At 44.5% G+C, this 19,332-nt stretch overlaps 1 protein-coding gene and 1 pseudogene across 3 annotated transcripts; both read right to left on the bottom strand.

The window, feature by feature from the left end:
• Nucleotides 1–250: 250 nt before the first annotated feature.
• On the bottom strand, nucleotides 251–14,454 carry LOC147438232 (uncharacterized). Of its 3 annotated transcripts, XR_015184957.1 has the most exons (4): nucleotides 12,716–14,454; nucleotides 11,062–12,559; nucleotides 10,726–10,828; nucleotides 251–269 (listed from the first exon to the last, which is right to left on the bottom strand). XR_015184957.1 is itself a non-coding variant. In XM_086487528.1 (2 exons), exons 1-2 carry the CDS (start codon nucleotides 14,371–14,373, stop codon nucleotides 11,224–11,226), a joined length of 2,994 nt encoding a protein of 997 aa, XP_086343654.1. In that variant the 5' UTR covers nucleotides 14,374–14,454; the 3' UTR covers nucleotides 10,894–11,223. The 3 variants fall into 3 exon arrangements, 1 of the variants encoding a protein (XP_086343654.1); XR_015184956.1 differs by lacking the exon at nucleotides 251–269 and having other exon boundaries at nucleotides 10,486–10,828; XM_086487528.1 differs by lacking the exons at nucleotides 251–269; nucleotides 10,726–10,828 and having other exon boundaries at nucleotides 10,894–12,559.
• Nucleotides 14,455–16,483: 2,029 nt separating this feature from the next.
• On the bottom strand, nucleotides 16,484–17,103 carry LOC147438231 (uncharacterized; annotated as a pseudogene).
• Nucleotides 17,104–19,332: the final 2,229 nt, after the last annotated feature.

Raw genomic sequence — 19,332 nt, 5'->3', positions numbered from 1 at the left:
TCCCCTCCTTTTCAAAGTGAGGTACTGGTACCAAACAGTATGGCGTCAAGGGAGATCGCCAATAGCATCCGGAATCCTGGAAGGGACTCTTTGCCGGCCCACTTTGATGTGTGGGTCGTGCGGTACTTGAACTTCATAAAGGTCTGCAACGCTTGCTTCTTTGGGCCGCGCCGAAAGCGACACAAAGTCTGCTGTGGCTCCTTTAATGCTTCAACTTCGTCGAGAGTAATGCTTCTTTCTTCTTCAAGAATCTCCATGGCTGAAAATTCCTGAAACCATTTCCAATACAAAAAACCATGAACATACCTATTCCATGTAAAGTGAGTGGAAAAAATCTTATCTTCTCTAAAGACTGTGTATGCAATGTAGATGAACATAGAGACGGAGTGATAAACCATTCACCAAACATATGCAAACAATGAGATCGAATCTTTCTCTTATGATCTATAGCAATCAACTGTGGCAATTCACAACGGAAATGCCCATGCTTCGTGCTCATACTTTCATGTGCTCTTTCTTCAAATGTGTCATGCCAAGGGAGAGACATGGAATGTGACTTCCTTGAATGCATACTTTTCAGCTTTTCACGAACAATCCGCATACATTCATGCTCATTCATGAGTGAAACGTGCTCAACGTACAATATGTCATGCCTAGGAAAAGGGATCACATAAAGACGCTGACTAAAATACAGGAAACGATCACAAATGAAACACTCGAACAATGCGTGCATATCAATCATGCGAACACATAATACTTCCTGTGAGGTTTCTGTGGACCTAGGCTCGAGAGCCAAGATCGGTTCTTCCTGAATGATCGAATCGTCATGTGGGGGTTCTTTGGACCTCGACTCGAAAGCCAAGATCGGTTCTTCGCGATTGATCGTATCTACAACGAGGTTATCTTCGCTAGAAAAAGCATTCACTAACTTATCCATCTTGTGAACAACCACATCTTCTTCATGCAAATCATCATGCTTGTGAGAAATCACATCTTGATCATGCAAATCATCATGCCTGTCATTATCATTCAAATCATCATGCAAATCATTGTCATTCAAATCATCATGCTTATCATCATGCACATCCTGTGTGTCATGTTTTGGAGAAAAAGAGACTGAGAGAGTCTCCTTCTCATGAATCCGTTCAATCTTGTCCTGCATATTAGCAATGAGAGATAGAGAATGAACAATGTCCTCTCCATGAATGACAATGGAAGAATCACTTTTGGCATTGAGAGTGAAAGTGTTAGCCTCCCAATCAATGAGAGGGTTTGCATCACGAAACCATCGAATGCCCAAAATCATATCACATCCTGAGAGAGGAGAGACAACAAATCTTTTAGTGAAGGCAGCTTGTTGAATTGCAAACAACACATCAAGGCACTCCTCCGTGATAAGAGCGTCCATACCGGGAACAAAGCCAGAGACCTCGATAGGAGATCTCAGACTAACTTCTAGGCGGGGCTCTCTCAACAAGAGGGGGACTGATCACATCATGCATACTACCTGGGTCAAACAATATGACAAAACGCTGCCCCGTCATATGACCGTAACATTTAATGAGAATCATCAATGGGAGGGTCATGAGAAACTTGGGACACACTCGCGTTATCATTAATTACATTGACAGAGGAAGTGGGTTCGTGGATTCTTTAGATTCATTCAATTCAAGCTTAGGACATGTTCTTTTTATGTGACCCTTAATGTGACAATGAAAACAACGACCTTCCTTAGAATAAGTGCTTTGCTCTTCCGACGTGATGTATCCTCCTACAATTCCTTGTGCTATCTTTTCATCTAGAGTAAGCTTAGGTTTAGCAATTGTGTTAGCCTTACCCTTAGATTCATTGGAAGAATTCTTTTCTGAGAGACTGTTGGAAAATTGGTTAGAAGAGTTACCATTCTTACCGTTCTGAGGGTTATGAGAAGTCTGCGAGGTACTTGTGGAAGTCTTATTCTCCTTAGGCTTTCCTTGTTGTGCTTCATCTCCTGTGCGAGAGCAATCGCTACCGCCTTGTTGAGATCGATTGGGTGGAGGACTTCTACATCAAACTTAATATAGTCGTCTAACCCAAAAAGGAATGCCTCTTTGCGTTCATCATCCGACTTGCGTAATTGGATACCTAGCTGCAAAACACGATTAGAAAAAGACATAACCGGCATACCATTTTGCTTGAGAGCGCGTCAATCGTCCTTCAATCGTGCGAGGTACTGAGGTGGCATAAACCACGCCTTGAGCTTGTCTTGGAAATCAGCCCAATTCAAGGAAAGGAGCGTAAATTCATCCGCTTCCTCTAGGTACGCGGTTAACTGTGCCTCTTGCCATGCGTGGTACCAATTGATGGCATCACCGGCAAGGTACATGGTTGCCGTAAAAACTTTGCTATTTCCTGTCTTCTTAGTTGTCGCAAAATAAGCATTAAATTGATGCAGCCAAGAATGAATAACCGTAGCATCCATCTTACCATCACTTACTGAAAGTCAACTTCTCTGTGACTGGATGGTTGGAATCCGCATCGTGGCTTGCGCCACTTGAGGAACTCCCACGATCTTTGGCTGGTTCGGATTTCGAGGCAAGTACTTGTCGAATCAATTCTTGAGTGCGTAGTTCTCTTTAAGCTTCACGCTCGATCTCCAAAGCCACTCTTTGAGCTTTACACTCGGCCACCAAGGCCACCTTTTGAGCTTCACGCTCGGCCCCCAACGCTGCGCTTCGTGCTGCCGCTTCCTCTTTTCTTTGTTCTTTTCGTTCGTCGCGTTCCCGTTCTAAAGCAATGTGATTTGCTTCTTGTTGAGCCAACGCAATTCGATTCGCTTCTTGTTGTTGGGCCATCATGTTCATGCGAGTCTCTTCTTATTTGGCCATCATGTCCATCATCTGCTTGACCATTGCCTCCATAGGGTTTGGTACACTTTGTGGTGTAGATGGCGAAGGGGGAGGGTCGGAAAAATCTCTTGGTGGAGAAAATTCTTCGTCGCCTCTCTCATGCTCATCACCTGTATGCGAAGTATCCATTCCGCTTCGGGTGATGACCATACACTATGATCTTTGGATCTTAAGTTCACGAGGAACTTGGGTTCTTGAGGGTCTTGGGTTCTTGGGAGCTTGAGGGTCTTGAGGTTCCTGAGATTCTTGAGGTTTTCTTTCGCTTGCAAACCGCGTTTGAGAAGGATCTTCTCTTCACCCGAGTTCTACTCCTTTCCGTGGGCGCACCCCTTGGCGGCCTTGCGCTCACACCAAGGTTGCTTTTTCCCACCTCACATCGATTGGCCGGCCGCTAAGTACACGGTCCGCTCTCAATGAGTGAAAAGAGACACAAGGAGGCTGGATAAGCCCTTCTTTCCTAGGATTCCTGTCACTCTTCAAAAACACAATTAGGAATCGACACGCCAAAGCGAACTTGGGTTCGTGCGACCGCAACAAGCAAAAAAAAAAACTTGTGATTCTTGTGGTTCTTTCCTTGAGTGATACAGAACACTGCCAAAGCTCTGATACCAATGTTAGGTGCAGCGGAATGAATGTTTGCGCTTTGCTCAAGATGTGTGCTCCGAACTGTGCTCAAGGTTCCTTTTGTTCTTATGAAACGTGGAGCCTTCCGTTCTTAATGAGAGAGTGCTATGATCACAAACAAAGTGAATGGACACTGTGCGTGCGAGTGTATGAGACTGAGAGATAGAGAGAGAAGAGAGATACGACACCAGAGACGTAAAACCCTCCTCCGAAGGCCCCACTCTCGTCGGCGAGAGTGATCTACTTATGATTGCACAATCTGGTACAAATGGTATGCATGAGACTAATGCAAGTCTAGGCTATGTCGACGATGACAACGGTGATGATGAAGTCGACCTAAGGGCTGAAATCTGCAATCTTTCTACTGTTGTCCAAAAACGCCATGGGCTGAAATCTGCGACTAGTCCAAAAACGCTGATTTTGGGGCTGTTTTCTGTGGGTCTTTGACGCTGAAAATCAGCAGGTTTAGAGCTGAAAACTGAGGTTCATTAAGGCTGAAAGTGAGGTTCTTACCGGGCTAAATCTGCTACCCTTTAGGGCTGATCTTGCAGGTCTTCTGATGATGAAAACGCTGCCTTGCTGAATCTGAAAACGCTGAATCTGGGACCCAAAACGCCAGAGGCTGAAGTTGGACCAAAAACGCTAGGCTGATGGTTCTGTTGGCGAGGATGCTGATGCAAAAACACTATATGCTGTGACTTGCTAGCGATGGTGCTGATGCAAAACGCCAGGCTAGTGTAGTTCCAAAAACGTTAGTGGAAGGGGTCTTGTCACGTGACACATCCAACCCTATGTGTCCATGGACAAGCTACACCATAACAGGGTTTCCGTCAAGTCCAGTCGGTTTAGATTAGAAGTGATCTGGCACTTTTGTGAGTCTATTCGTAGACCGTGCATGCCCAGTCACTCAGTGTAGATGCATATCCTCTAGTTGCACACTGCATAAGCATAAGCGTTTCCATCAGATTCCATCAGAGTCAGTTTGGGGATTTTTCAAGTGACTTTATCCTATTTTTCCCTATTTTTAACATTTTTCACTTATTTATTAAGTGACTTTTGTTGGAAACTTAGTAGGGCAAATTGGGTAAGTTAATATATAAGCAAACCCAAGTTAGCACAATAGGGCAGATGAGCAAGGAGCACAGCAGGCTTTCCAAAGCAACAGGTGTTCCCTCCCTCTCTCAGCAAGACCCTCCCCAAGTCACCTTGGCGAGGCCAATCCACCATCAAGCCAACGTTTTCCAATCACTAGCCTCTCTCCCTCCCTTGGTGCTTTCCCAGCTTCAGCCCATCGCCATCCAAGTACAGCTTGCCTAGCGTTTTTATCCCCTACCAGCAACAGCATCAGCGTTTTACTAACGCTAGCCATACTTGCAGACCCTCAGCAATTTCAGCCACAAAAACGCACTTCAGCCCTGCAGCAAAACCAACGTTTGTACTTCAGTTTCCAGCCCTTGAAAGACGCAGCACAGCAGCGTTTTGTAGCAGATACGGCAGTGCTAAATTGCAGCCCTAAACCCCTGCAGAGCTTCAGCGTTTTCAGCCTGCGACAGCCACCTAAAAACGCAGCCCTGACCCTTGTCTTCAGCGTTTTTATTCAGCCTAAACCACTCGACAAAAACAGGGATTTTCAGCCACATGAATCAGCCCCAAGATCACCCAGAACCTCAGCATTTTCCCCCCTTGTGGACAACAAATAGAAGAGGACCACATTCAGCCCTAAAGTCATCATCGTCGTCATCGACATAGCCCCCATTTGCATTAGTCCATGCATCATCATTGTACACCTTTGTGCAATTAAAGTTAGACCACTCTCGCCGACGAGAGTGGGGCCTTCGGAGGAGGGTTTTACAACCTCTCGGGTGTCGTATCTCTTTTCTCTCCTTCTCTCACTCTCATTCACTTGCACGCACAATATCCACTCACTTTGTTCGTGATCATAGCACTCTCCATAAGACGGAAGGCTCTCTCCTTTCCTAAGAACTAAAAGGAACCTTGAGCAAATAAAGATCTTGATAAAATACAACATTCATTCCGCTGCACCTTACACGTCTTCTGGCGATGCTCTTCTTGCTTGGTGGGGGAGACCGCCAAGGTCCTGTTGAGAAGTTGCCTGCTGAGCTTGGCTCCTGTTGCCTCTTCTACCAAATAGTGCTAGCTCTAGTTTGCTTATATACAAACCTAGCAAAATTGCCCTATCTACTTTTGTTGGAAAGTCACTTAAATTAATAAGTGAAAAATGCCAAAAATAGGTAAAATAGGCTAAATGCACTAGAAAATTCCCTTGATGGAATCTGATGGATTCTCATGGGAATACTGATGATCGTGCTGTGTGCAACGAGAGGATATGCATCTACACTAAGTGACTGAGCATGCACGGTCTACGAATAGACTCACAAAAGTGCCAGATCACTTCTAATCTAGACTGACTTGACTGACTGAACCCTGATCATGATGTAGCTTGTCCACGGACACATAGGGTTGGATGTGTCACGTGACACTTGACCTTGTGGAGCATTCAAATCAACAAAAGATACAGACAGGGGTGGCTGTAAACAAAGGGGGAGAGAGGTCCGCGAGAGCGGAATCATCGCGCCACATAAGACAAGGGAGAAGGAAAGCTTTCCATTAAAGTGGTAATCCACTACTCACACACACTTGTGCTCACTTATTGAACAAAAATCAGCCTCCTCTCTCTGTTTGGGCACCCCGTCTTGAGATGAGATTGGCAATTGCATCTGCAACCGCCAATTGTCCACTTTGCCTCTTTTGAGTTAAATTCCTAGGACCCACCGCCTTATAAAGTGTAGCGAGGGGCCTAAATGACTATGAACTGAGCTTAGACACCCTTTTACTGCCCGGATTCTAGTGCCAACTAGCCCGACCATCTCGTGGCGACCTATCCTTCCTGACTGTGGCTGAAACTCTCGGTCGTGGATCATTTCACACTGGCCACACAATATCCGGCCATTTGTGACTTCAAAAAGAGGGTCCCAAAAATTAACTAAAAATCAAGGGAAAGAAACCAACAACTAAAGTTAGTGGTTTGCCACAGCCTCGTGACACCACCAACAAACATGACCATCCCTCTGTGTACAAACTCCAAGAGCTGCCCACCTAGGGCAGCCATATGGGCGAGCCTCCTCGACTACACCCGTGTATACCAACACAATGGGCAGCGCAAAAAAAATCTTCTCTCTATCAGACTATTCCATATGGAATCCAAATACACTCACCATTTCGCAAAGCGGAGGGTGGTACCATGTCTGCGGTGTACATCTCCCGAGGACACCCTCATAGCATCAATGGTAATGGAGAGATAATGTCACGTGCACATCTAACCCTATGTGTACGTGGACAAGCTACTTCATGACATGGGTTTAGTTCAGTTCAGTCAGTCTAGAATAGGAAGTGTTCTGGCACTTTTCGCAGACCGTGCATGACTAGACACTTAGAATAGATGCATATCCTCTCGTTGCACACAGCATGATAATCAGATTTCCATCAGAACCCATCAGGAGCATTTTTACAGTGCATAGACCTATTTTCCCTATTTTTGACATTTTTCACTTATTATTTTTAAGTGACTTTTGTTGGGAACTAGGTAGGGCAATTTTGCTAAGCTTGTATATAAGAAACCTAGCACTAGCACTTTCTGGAGAAGAGGCAGCAGGAACTTCGCGTTCAACAGGCACCTTCTCACCAAGACCACCTTTCCGCAACAGACCTAGCGTTTTCAGCCCATCTGAAAGCCTAGCGTTTTTGCATGACAGATCAGCCTTGGCGTTTGCATTGCAGATCAGCCCCGGCAATAGAAAGATAGCAGATCAGCCCTGGCGTTAGCAGATTCCACAGCAACACAACAGATCAGCCCTAGCGTTAGCAGATTTTCTCCAACAGGACAGAACCAGCCCTAGCGTTTTTGGTTTGCACATCAGCCTTGGCGTTTTGCAGATTCATCGCGACAAAACCTCAGTAAGCACCAGCGTTTTCAGTTTTCAGCACCTAGACACCGCAGAAGAAGTCCCGAACCTCGCAGATCTCACCTTCCCGCAGCAGATCCTCGCCGCACGATCAGATCCAGCGTAGTTTGCAGATTCAGCCCGGAAAACGCAGATTTCAGCATCTGCATTTTCAGCGCGTCGTTGTTGCATCATCGCCATCGACATTGTCATTGACATAGAGTCAGAATTCAGCAGATAAAGATTTGCAGATTTCAGCCACTAACATTTTCAGATTTCAGCCCGTCTAGTCGTCGTCCTCATCGTCGTCGACATCGTCGGCAAGTCCAAGCATTGTAGAGATTTGTGCAATCATAAGTAGACCGCTCTCGCCATAGAGAGTGGGGCCTTCGGAGGAGGGTTTTGACAACATTCTGGTGTCGTATTCTTCTCTCTCTATCTCTCAGTCTCAGCACCTTAATTCACAATGTTCATCCACTTTGTTTGTGTCCATTGCAATCCTCACTAAAGGAATGGAAGGCTCTCCCTTCCGTAAGTTAAAGGAACCCTTGAGCACAGTTCGGAGCACTCATCTTGAGCAATCTTCAACATTCACTTCCACTGCACCTTAAAGATAAACAAAGACACCATGCAACCCTGTGATTGTCGCTAGCATCAATCTCAACACACGGGAATCCAAAAGAAAGAACAAAAAAAAGACTTACCATAGATTCCCACCACCGGTTGGCATGTCTCGCCCTTGTCCTTCCCTTGCTAGTAGTGTCCCTGTACCGTTCTATGCAAGAGCATCCTTGGGGGTTCTTAGTCTTCTTTTTGGGGCAATCTTTAATTTGATGGCATGTTTGGCCAAACAAGCTCCCTTCTTCACTGCATCAGCAATGACATCATTCCTAGCTTTCTTCTTCTCTTTGGCACCACGAAAGACGATGTTGAGAGGAGGTCTAGACGGTGACTTGGACTTTCGTTGGAATCAAGGCCGCTTCCTCCAAGTACCCTTGCCGGATTGGTGATCAAAATTTCTTTTCTTCTCATAATTCACTCCATTTATCAAATGGAACGTTCTGGTCTTTGCCACAGCATCCTCAACATCTACCGGCCTTTATCCATAATCAAGGCTCAACGATATTCTTCATGTTGATCCAACAGATATATACATAGAGATAATCTTCATGTAGACCCAACAGACATGCACAGCATGCGTAGAGCCCACCTTACAAAAGGTGAGTGCCTCCTTGAAAGCAGTAATATACTTGTCAAAGGACGAGTCTTTCATCAAAAGACTGTAGCTTGGCATAGGCCTTCAGAGGATTCATTTTTGCAAAATCCTTCTTGAATTTAAAGCAAAAATCAACCCACGTCGTAGGCTTTTCTGTCATATCACGCCACCAAGTAAGCACCTTACTACGCAAATAAAGAGGAATCGTCTTAATCCTCCATTCATAATGCTCTTTATGGAGATCAAACTTCAAAGTATGTAGCATAGTCACAAGGAACGCGCCCCGAGGAGTTGGGACGGGGGACGAGAAACAGGGCTCAAATGGATTTTGTGAAAAAGAGGGCGGGACAGCAAGTGGGGACGGGAAACCCAAAAATGAGCATCCCCTGTGACTATGGTATGTAGTCCACTGATGAAGCCAATTGTTTGCAACCAACTCCGTAACTTCTTTCTCTTCCCTTGAGAAATTAGTATTTTTTGTATAGAATCGTCGTAGTGGCCCACTCTGAAAGCACCCAAATGTAGCAATTTGCATCTGCAATTGCTGAAGATAGATGTCGTTCTCAAGAACACGCACATTCGTCGACTAAGCCATATTTTTGAGAGCGACCACACGAGCATTAAATGCTTGCATGGCTCCTTCGAGAGAACATACAAGAATGTTCATTCAAACATTTGTACTCTCAAGCGCAGTTATGCATTGATTGAGGCTCTGGAAAGTACTTGTAATCCATGTGTATAGAGCTTGAACCGAATTTGGGTATTACCTTGTGTATCTTCACGTTGTGCACAATCCATGATGAAATTCGATGGAAAATGGACTTTCCATGTGAAAATGGGCCTTTTTACACTTTTCCTTCGCAATAAGTTAATCTTCAAAAGGCTCTCCGTGTCCGCAGGACCATCCGGAGATGTGCAGGTAATGGCAAGAGAGTGTGAGCGCAAGCAAACGGGAGAGAGGAGCAGACAACTTCAAAAATGAGTCTCTAAGGGTTTTTAAGCTCTCTATAAGAGTTTTAAACTCTTATACAGGTTTCACATTAAATGGCCTGGTTTTAAAACTTTGGGCCAACTCAGTCCTCTGTCACACACGTCCACCCGGACAGGTGGACGTGTGTGCATGTGAGATGGCGAAAAGCCATTGGCTGGTTGGGATTCATTGGCAGTTGTTTCAGCAGTCTTGGTCTCTGATTTACATGGAGAGCTCGTTACTTCCGTGTTTTCAAGGGATACCTCAAGCCATCTGGATTGGCTGTCTAGGTTTTCTGGTTCAAGTTGATCCACACACTCAGAGGGCAGTAGGGCAGTATGATACATCCAGGGCAGCTCAAATAGGGCTGAGAGGCATCAATGGGCATTCTTTTGTCTGTGGGAGAAAGTTCCTTGCTTCATGGTGGAGCATTGTCTTCATAGGCATTACAGGCCCCCTGTTTGGCTCCCTTCTCCCACTTCGTGATGCCATTGATGCCATTGCTTATTTTGTTTCTCCTTTGTCCCCCTTCTTTGTGCAGTTTCCCTCGTGGTAAAGGTTGAAGTAGCCCATCAGGCAAGTTTATAATTCATAGAAGGATCTTTTATGCACACAAATAAATAGTCCAAATTCCTACCTTTACGGATAATTTTGTGTACGGGGCGCATTTTACATTGACCAGTCAAGAAGTACGATGTTCCATAGCCTGCGATGAGTACTAAGGAATTGCACCAAGAAATTCCCATGCCTTAAAGAAGCTTAATTAATCAAGAAGAACCTTGTTTCATGGCCTAGAATGCTTAATCACAAAGAAGACAAGTGACATTGCACAAAATGATTCTCATGTTTAAAACCAACTTCAACACGTGTGCGTGTGCATGTGCATGCTAAAAAATCTTAAGAATATCAACTTCTTGTTGTTGTGTGTGTGAGATTTTTTCTCTTTGTTTTCTCCCCTTTTTTTTTTGACCCCGAGCGCAAGGAGGGGGGATATAGGCATCAAAAGTTTCAACAGCCATAAGAAAACAGCAAAGATTATTGGCTTTTGATGAGAATATCCAGTACCTTCACAAACACTCCAAAGGTTGGATAGCTTCACAATCTGGATAGGGTCACAGCTACCACCCAGAGACCATTGCAGCTGCAGTCCAAACTTTGTGCAACTACCCTGCGTAGTCAAGTTTACCAAATCCCGCACACTTGAATCAAGCCAATACAAGGGACAGCATCAGCTTTCTAAACACATTATTCTAATAACATGTCAATATGCTTATAGGCATGGATACACGCATTCTTTGATACTAGACCGCAAGGACTTGATAACTGTGGCGCCAAAGAGCGGTAATGAAGGAAACACAATTAGCCTAAAAACACCTAGAAACAGAAACGCCCTAAACTTACCACCAAACCAAGGAGACCGCCAATCAGCACTTGTGTGAAATACAGCACATTGTCAGGTCACACTCTTGAGAGCTTTTCAATTTACAGGAAAGAGCTTTCGGTCCCTTGGCCTTTGACATCTTTTAACCACAACCAACAACTGCATTTGTTCAAGCTACCACGTTAAGCCTTCCTTGATTTGTCCCAAAAGTTGCGGTTACTCATGCCTTTACTGTGACTTGGGCTGCTGGGTTGTCTTTTCTTTTTCCTAAAATACTTGGTGGTTTTCTTTCCTTTCTCATCCCCATGTTCTTCTTTTTGAGCACCTATGGCAGCTTTCATATTCCTCTCAACTTTTATCTCATACTTTTCATCCAAAAGAGCCCTCAGCTTCTGATAAGTGAACTTATCTGGCAGTTGATTGCTTCTACACATCTTATCATGGTATTCAAAGGCTAGTGTGAAGTCTCGTACGCGAAGAAAAGAAAATATAAGGGTGGTGTAAGTGAAAGAGTCAGGAGTGCATCCAGCCTTATGCATCTCTTCTAGAATTTCAGGCGCTTTGGAGTGCTGACCTCCTCGGCTATAGGCATTGATAAGCATGTTGTAGGTTTTTGTATCAGACTCATACCCAGCTTTCTTAAACTCATACATAACATTCCGTGCTTCAGCATAATCTCCCTGCTTAGCACAGGCATCCATTAGCACATTAAAAGTTTCTCTTGTGCCTATATTCGATTGCAGACGCATCCTTTTCCATATACTTTTAACTTTTTCCAAATCACCAGCCTGCCTGAAAGCATGTAACAGTGAAGTGTAAGTCTCCACGGTCGGATGAAATCCTTCTCTGATCATATTCTCAAACGCAAACTCCGCTTTAGTATGCCAACCATCCTCTGCATATGCATGGATGAGAGCTGTATAGGCAACAGTGTTGGGAGAAATGCCAATCTTTCTCATACGCAAAAACACACTAGCTGCTTTCTCACTGAGACTGCTCCTGCCATAGGCCGCGATCAAAGCTGTAAAAGATGTGACATTAGGTTGTGGCCCTTTATCAAGCATTCCTTGTAAGATCCCCTCTGCTACCTCAAAATTCCGAAGGCTTGCATATGCATCAATCAATATGTTGTAAGTGACAACTGTCAAACGAATCCCTTTTCCCTTCATCTCAGAAACTAGCCCTTCAGCCTCCTCCAGCATACCAGCCTTTGCAAAAGCTCCCAGAAGTGTATTATAAATGACGCTATTAGGAATCAAACCTCTCCCTTCCATCATCGAGAGCAACTTGAGAGCTTCATCTCGCAGTCCTCCTTGACAAAAAGCCTTTATCAGTACTCCAAAGACTTCATGCCCAGCAAAAACCTTCTGACTCTCCAGATCAACAAAAATCTGCCACAAGACCTCCACCTTAGAGCCACTCTTGAGAGCCAAGTTCAGTATAATACAGAATGTGACACTATTAGGCTGAATCTTCATGCTCGACATTTCCTGAAACACTGCTAAAGCCTCATCATACCTGCATACAATCTCAACAAGCGATATCGAACGGTTATTAGAAGGCAGGTTTTGCGCACTCTTCTATCATGAAGCATCTGTGCGAAATTATTGAAACGTGTCAAGACAACCTGAGGTGACTTAAAAACAGGAAAGATGCCAATCTGGAGTCATGTACCTGCTATATTTTGACAAAGCAGAGAGTAAAGCATTGAACACCTCTGCACACCATAGCTCCTTCCGGTGTTTCAGATTGTCAGAAAGTACGAGAGCCCTATCAACCATGTTAGCATGTCCTAAAGTTGTGAATATTGTACACAAACTTCGAGAATTCAAGAGACATGGGGTCTGGAGTCGCATCCAGTCAAAAAAGGATAAGGCAGACAGAAAAAGGCGCTCTTTTTGCAGTTTGTAGAGTATGGCATTACCACAAAGGTGATCAATGCGACCTGAGAAAGGCTGCAAATGCTCTTGCAGTGTCGTATTTTTAGGAAGGCATTTAGCAACATTGAGAACCTCCCCAATAACATCATCATAGTTAGAGTTGGAAAAAAACTGATTCCTGTGCTCATGACTGGTTTCTTCTTGAAGTTGCCAGAGATCTTGCCAAGAACTAGAGACTCCTTTAAAGCGCCTACGCCACCGCTGGTTATAAGACAATGAGTCAGTGTCTGCATTGAAGATTGCACCATTGATGCCTGCATTCGGATCTTCAGGAAAAACTGGCTGCTCTACCATAGGTGTACCAACATAAGCCACCAGTGGCGCAACCTCCTTGGAAGTGCGGGCACCGATAAAGTCGTTTCTGTTAAAAGTCAGGCCAGTGTCACATCTAAGCTCCTCTATTTGCATGAAGTTTGTATCATAATTTGTACCCTGCTCGTCAACTATAGAAGCACAAGATCTACCCGGAGACACGACTGATGCATTACCTCCTAACAATGAGGCAGCACAATCCTCATGGATGCCATGCATAGACGATAAATTGTGTTGGTCTCCTCTCACAGCCTCACATGGCAATAACTTACCGGCTTTGTACACAGTACTGACCATTTCTGGTGCAAATGGAGTAGAAACATCAAGATAATCACCCTCACAAGGAAAAGAAGGATCTGTGAGGCTGGTAAAATCTGTAATCTCCTCCTTAGGGAGATCAAAAACATTATTTTCTTCCATTAGATGAGTATGAGAAGTAGCAGCGCATGTACCTACTTTTGGTAACACTCCATCCATAGCAACCATCCCCACTGGATTTGCCTGCAAATAAAAATCATGCACTGCTGAACAGGTAGTAATAAATCCAGCACCTGATAAGCCATCCTTGGCCTCCATTTCGGTCAAGGATGTGAAACCACCGTCCCCAGTCCAAGTCTTCTGGTTCATGCCTTCTTGTAACGCAAAATAATTGCGCCCCCATTCATCTGTAGTATTCTCAACATGCCTTGTTGGGTGCGCCGGGTTCAGAACATCAACAGTAGCTTCATTTGAGGCGCAAGAGTGGAACTTTTCACTAGCCATAGCGTTGGAAGAAGGATCGAAGGGAGTATCTGAATTCAGATAAAACCTATCTTTGCTGAAGGTGGAGCAGCCATCGAATGAAGCATGTCGAAGGGGAGAAGAAGCAAAAATATCACACCTCCTGATGGCTATAGCACTGTGTCCTTGTAATCCTTGACGTATCTCATGTTCAGAGAGTTCATTAGACGAGGTCTCCAACTGAGAAGTTCGACAATTGTGTTTAAGCTGCTGCGAGTTCCGGAAAACATGAAGAAAAAGAGGGAACTGACTTGGCGGACGTGCAATGGAATCCTGCGTCTGGAAATGGAGTTTCTCCATGAGCTACGTTGCAGACCAGCCGATAGCCCTATGGCTTCTGCCGCCCGAACACACAAACAACGAGCAAAAACCGGTCTTCCAATTTCGCCTGAGCCGACGTGGCGCCAGGTGTCAAACGATAAGTGGCTTCGTTCAAGAAGGGATGGACTGTCAATTTACAATGATAGGATTGGACGGACAACCTATTCTTTCAACAGCCGGCCTCCGAAGGCGGCCTCTCTCTCTCCCCCTCTCCCCCTCTTTATCGCGTGCAACTGAGCTATTTTTCTTTTTGGACTTTAGCCTTCAGGTCGGAGATTGCGACACGTGTAAAGGGGAGCCCTTCCGCCATATTATGTTAGTAGATGGGTTCTCCAAACGCTTTCCCTTACCAAGAGAAGGAGCCTACCCTTCAGAAGACAAGTTGGAGGCTAGTCTACTCTTCAAGTTTTCGTTGTAATTGCCTCCGGGACGCTGCAGCCTACTCCCTTCAATGTAATCTACGTCGGCTAAATGGGTTGTGTTTCTTCCAAAGGCTTCAGCAGAGGCTCTGATGGGGCTAGTGAGTATCTGCCCATGTCACGGAATTCATCCGCTTCTGCAAAACGGCGGCACTATGAGGAAAACGTCCCGGAGGCAACCCGATCGGATCTGTACTAAACCCCCGCACCCGGTACCTGAGTCCCGACGGAAGCCCTGACCAGTGACCAGACCCAATACTCAACCCAGTGGTCGACCCCGGATTCCGGATTGAACCCAGCCCGGGATCGAAGCCCTGACCCGACCCTATTCCAGACCCAACGGTCGACCCCGGATCGGACCCGGCCGTCAACGTCGGACCCCGCAATCAATACTCAACCCTGGCTCGTTGCCTGTCTCTCTCTCTGTCTCTCCCGATCGTCGGGCCGCTGCCACATGTAGAGTTACTCTGATCAGTCCATACACCACTCAAAGGAAAGCCACACCACTGACAAGATAAATAACAAAATGTATTTGGCAAGCGTAATAAAAAGTTGGAGAAGTGCATGTAGGCTCCACTTGAAGTCGAAGATTATGCATCAATCTTGCACGTCGTGAATTCTGAGTTGTGATAATATGTCAACTTTCTCCTCAAAAGCATGATCTGCAGACTGACGTGAGACATACATCATAATACAATCTTACAAATAGCAACACTCATAGAAATATTGGCCAAAGTTACCTAACATTTGAAGGTGATTGTCGCACATCGGCTTTTGTGAAATCTTCATGACTTTGATCCAAATATCTTAGAAAAGAAGTAAAAGCATCAGCTTTAAGCAATGCACGTTAATCAAGGCATGTAGATAAGGTAAGACCTTCACACCATACTCAAAATACTAAAGTCTTGAGCCAAGCAGCAAGCTCAAAAAAATGTGGCGTTGGATATCCCATACTAGTGGCCCTAGTGGAAAATCGGTCATATCAACATCCAAACTCATATTATTAGCAAGTTATAGATGACAACATGGTCTTACACAATGAACAAAATATACAATAAAACAAATACATAATGCCGATATTTTGATTTCAAAATGGGGAGATGTCAAAATACAAAACTACAAAGCTGCCTCATGGATAGTCTCGTATACATATGTTGTACGTATATGGATCTACAAGTTTCCATGATAGAAAGACAAAAGTTTAGATCCGTCGTCGTACAAAAAGAAACTTCTCCTTCAAAGCTTGTGAACTAGATGTTGTCCTCATGTGTGCTGGTCTTCTATCTTTCATTTACCTCCAAGCTTCAAAGCACTCGTCCCATGACACCTCTTCCGGCTGCTTAAGCTTTGGCGTATTTAGTCCAACAATCATGACAAGTCCCAACATGTCCAATGACAATCTGTTCCTAAACTTGTCTTTGATCTTATTCATTTTGGAAAACCCCCTTTCACATGCTACTGACGAAAGAGGTAACACAAGCAAGATCAGCCAAAGAACCATTGTGGAAGGAAATGATTGCTCCCACTCCATATGATTGTAGCACTCTTGCCATGCTGAGTGCATGTTCCGACCATGAAAACAATTTCTCATCCTTGTGATGAAGGATCTTTTGCACTCAACCTTATCGATCAATGTCATAGATCCTTCGGCAAAGTGTTTGCATAGAACATCAAGCCACACAACTGATGCATCCTCCAACTTCAACAAATCCTCACAGTAGTCTTTTGGACTGAAATACTTTGTTGCCTCAAAGAAGCTGAAATCTACCTTGAAGCGGCTCCTTAAAGATATAATCAAGCTGCTTACATATGAGGAACACATTAAGACCAACTTACTGATAACCTGGCTGACAGTTTCCTGTGGATTTATATTATCTCCTTCCCACATTGGCCCAAGATGCAAACCATGGTAGTGAGCTGAACCTGTAAGATCTTTAAAACATAGTGCACCATTTTGCTCATACACCATCTTGATAAAGCTAGAGGTATGCTTTGTATCTGTCCCAAACATGCCACCACCAAGAAAGGATGCTCGCAAAACTTCCACAGCTGATTTTAAATGATTCCCAATAGAAGATACGTCTGGATGCTACTCCTGTAGCTTGCAACTGAGAATATTTAACTCTCCAAGAACATCAGCAAAAAAGTGCATGAGAAATTGAACTTTTTAATTTGTTAGCGACAAGTAAAGTTCATGTTCCTCCTTTTGCAAAACTGTCAACAATGCTGGCATAATCCGCACAAGTCTTACCATGACCTGGCCTTTTGAAAGCCAACGGATATCATGCATCTTCAATAGCTTGAGCTTCCCATGTCTACCAAGACCAAAGTCTTTGACAGCATTAGCAAGAATGCTATGACGTTTGGTTGACTTGCATGCCCACTCATAAAACTTCCTGGCGATTTTATCTAGGATCTTGAACTCATGATAAACCTTGAAAACATCCCCAGCTGCAAGTGACTCCCAATGTGCAACACAATGAAAGCTTAATAGATGCGGAATTTCCTTTTTCAATCTTGCTACTACACCTATTGCAGATCCCGTCATAACACTTGCCCCATCTGTCGCAATCCCAATCATCAGTTGTTTTGACAAACCAGCAGATTCCATAAAGGAAACTAGCACACTGTACAATGCTTCCGCATCACTATTTTCAGCTTGCAAAAGATCACAAAAGCTGGTTGTGATTAAACCATTTCCGGAACCCTGCAAATAAGTAATATATACAATCATGTACTGTTGACAACTTATGTCAGTACTTTCATCAATCTGAATGGAGTAGAAAGGACTTTCGTTGGCTTCCTTCTTCAAACGATCCCAGTATACTTTCTTGAATGCTTTTGCAAATTGTATCCCTGCATCTTTACTAGTGTAGGCTGAGTATTCACTAGTGATTAGCATGTTAGGAGTCCAAAGGAAGCGATGAAAGCTGCATTGATATGAGAATTTTTCCAATGGCAAATACCTCTGTAGCACATACCACATGGTTTGCATCATTGTGCTTCTCTTCATCTACCATTGTGTCAATGTGCTTCTCCATGGGAATTGTTGATCTCTTCTCTTTCTCAATCCTCGTTTGAGTTGTTGAGATCAAACAAAGCACTTTTCTGCTTCGTTGAAGCTCCTCTTGGTCTAGCAAAGGGAGTGTTTCTTTTTGCAAGGATGCACCACCTGCATTTGACCCTTTCTTTTCCCGCTTTTTTCAAGATTGGAAACGCCCAAGGGTAATCTATCTTCCAACTTTGAAGAAAGACACGCTTATACTTCTTCTTTCCTTCACTCCCCTGTTCAGTTGGAGCTCAAGTGGATGCACCAATTGTATCAGTTGAGCCCGCACCCATACCATAGCTTGTGTTTGTTGATGGAAGTGAGCATGCATTCGTCGCAAGTGGACTATGAAGACCAAGCGTTTCTTCCATCGTTCTTTGCTTCTTTCCTTTGCGTTTGTTGTTGGCCATCTGTATGCTCACACCAAAAGAAGAGAAACCTGGGTATTGGCAATTGCAATGTGCATGCAAACTTTAGGCTGGCAGGCTCCCTCCCAAAAGTTAAAACACTTGCGTTGACTCTCTACTCGGAGTCTCGACTCTGTAGCCCAAGTGTGAGCGAATCATGATTGTTGCTCCCTTCTTTTCTTGCTCAATTTGGAAATTGTGGTGTCAATAAGCTTTTTGTGTTCGACAGCAACAACAGCAGACAATTCCAAAACAAAGAAAAGGTGTTCATACCTGTCTATCTTGAATGGGGCAAGGATGCCGGAAAGGATTGGGGGAAGGGTGACATCATGTTTGATCTTGTAGGTGCAGGCCATAGCAACCGAAGTAGGTTTTTCAATGGCTACAAGCTGCTGCTAAGTTCAGTGGCTCCCTCTATCTCATCACCTTTGAGTCAGATCACGCACAAGTTAGGACCAGGCAGGCCGCACTGCGCAGCAGCAGCACAACAACTCATGAGTCGACTCTTCACTTTTAAATTTTAGATGTAGTCTTTGAGTCTTTGTCTCTCACCCGCCTTTTCCAAGCTCCGGCTCGTGTGAATCAGGATTTAGTGAATCGGTGGGCAGTGGGCACTGCGAATCGCTGATCACTTGACAATGACAATGATCAGAGACTCAGAGTCCTTGCCCTTGAAAGTTGCCCAAGTTGGTGAAGTTTGAATGGGCACTTAAATGCATGTCAAGAGTGACTCAAGGCCCTTGAAAAAGAAATCGGTTTTTGACATGCATTTTTTTGGATAGCCCTTCCAAAGACAGATTCAAATAAAACTCTACCTTCCTTAGTGAAAGACAAAAAAAAATTCAAACCCGTCAAAAGATAAAGTCCCTATTCGGTAGTACTTCATACGACGGGTTAGAGGCCCTAAGAAGGGAAGATGGGCGTCCAATCCTATCACTGGGACTGAGCAGCCGAAGAGGGAGGGAAAGGGCCCCGGCCGCAAGGGTCGTGCTTCTAATATGGTCATTATTGGCCGATCACATAGCTTGCACCTTCTGGGAAAGAAACGAGCTTCCACCCAGAA

The sequence above is a fragment of the Adiantum capillus-veneris genome, chromosome 17, assembly GCF_014529385.1.
Source record: "Adiantum capillus-veneris isolate H3 chromosome 17, ASM1452938v2, whole genome shotgun sequence".
Lineage (NCBI taxonomy): Eukaryota > Viridiplantae > Streptophyta > Polypodiopsida > Polypodiales > Pteridaceae > Adiantum > Adiantum capillus-veneris.
Note: the sequence above shows the minus strand (reverse complement) of the source record. Positions and strands in the feature narration are given on the sequence as shown.

Bases quoted from the DNA above. Each gene is read 5' to 3' on its own strand.
- LOC147438232 (XM_086487528.1), bottom strand. From the start codon at position 14,373: ATGGAGAAACTCCATTTCCAGACGCAGGATTCCATTGCACGTCCGCCA. The intron at 12,560-12,715 runs GTACATGACTCC...GATTGTATGCAG, and splicing joins GCTTTGTCAAAATATAGCAG to GTATGATGAGGCTTTAGCAG.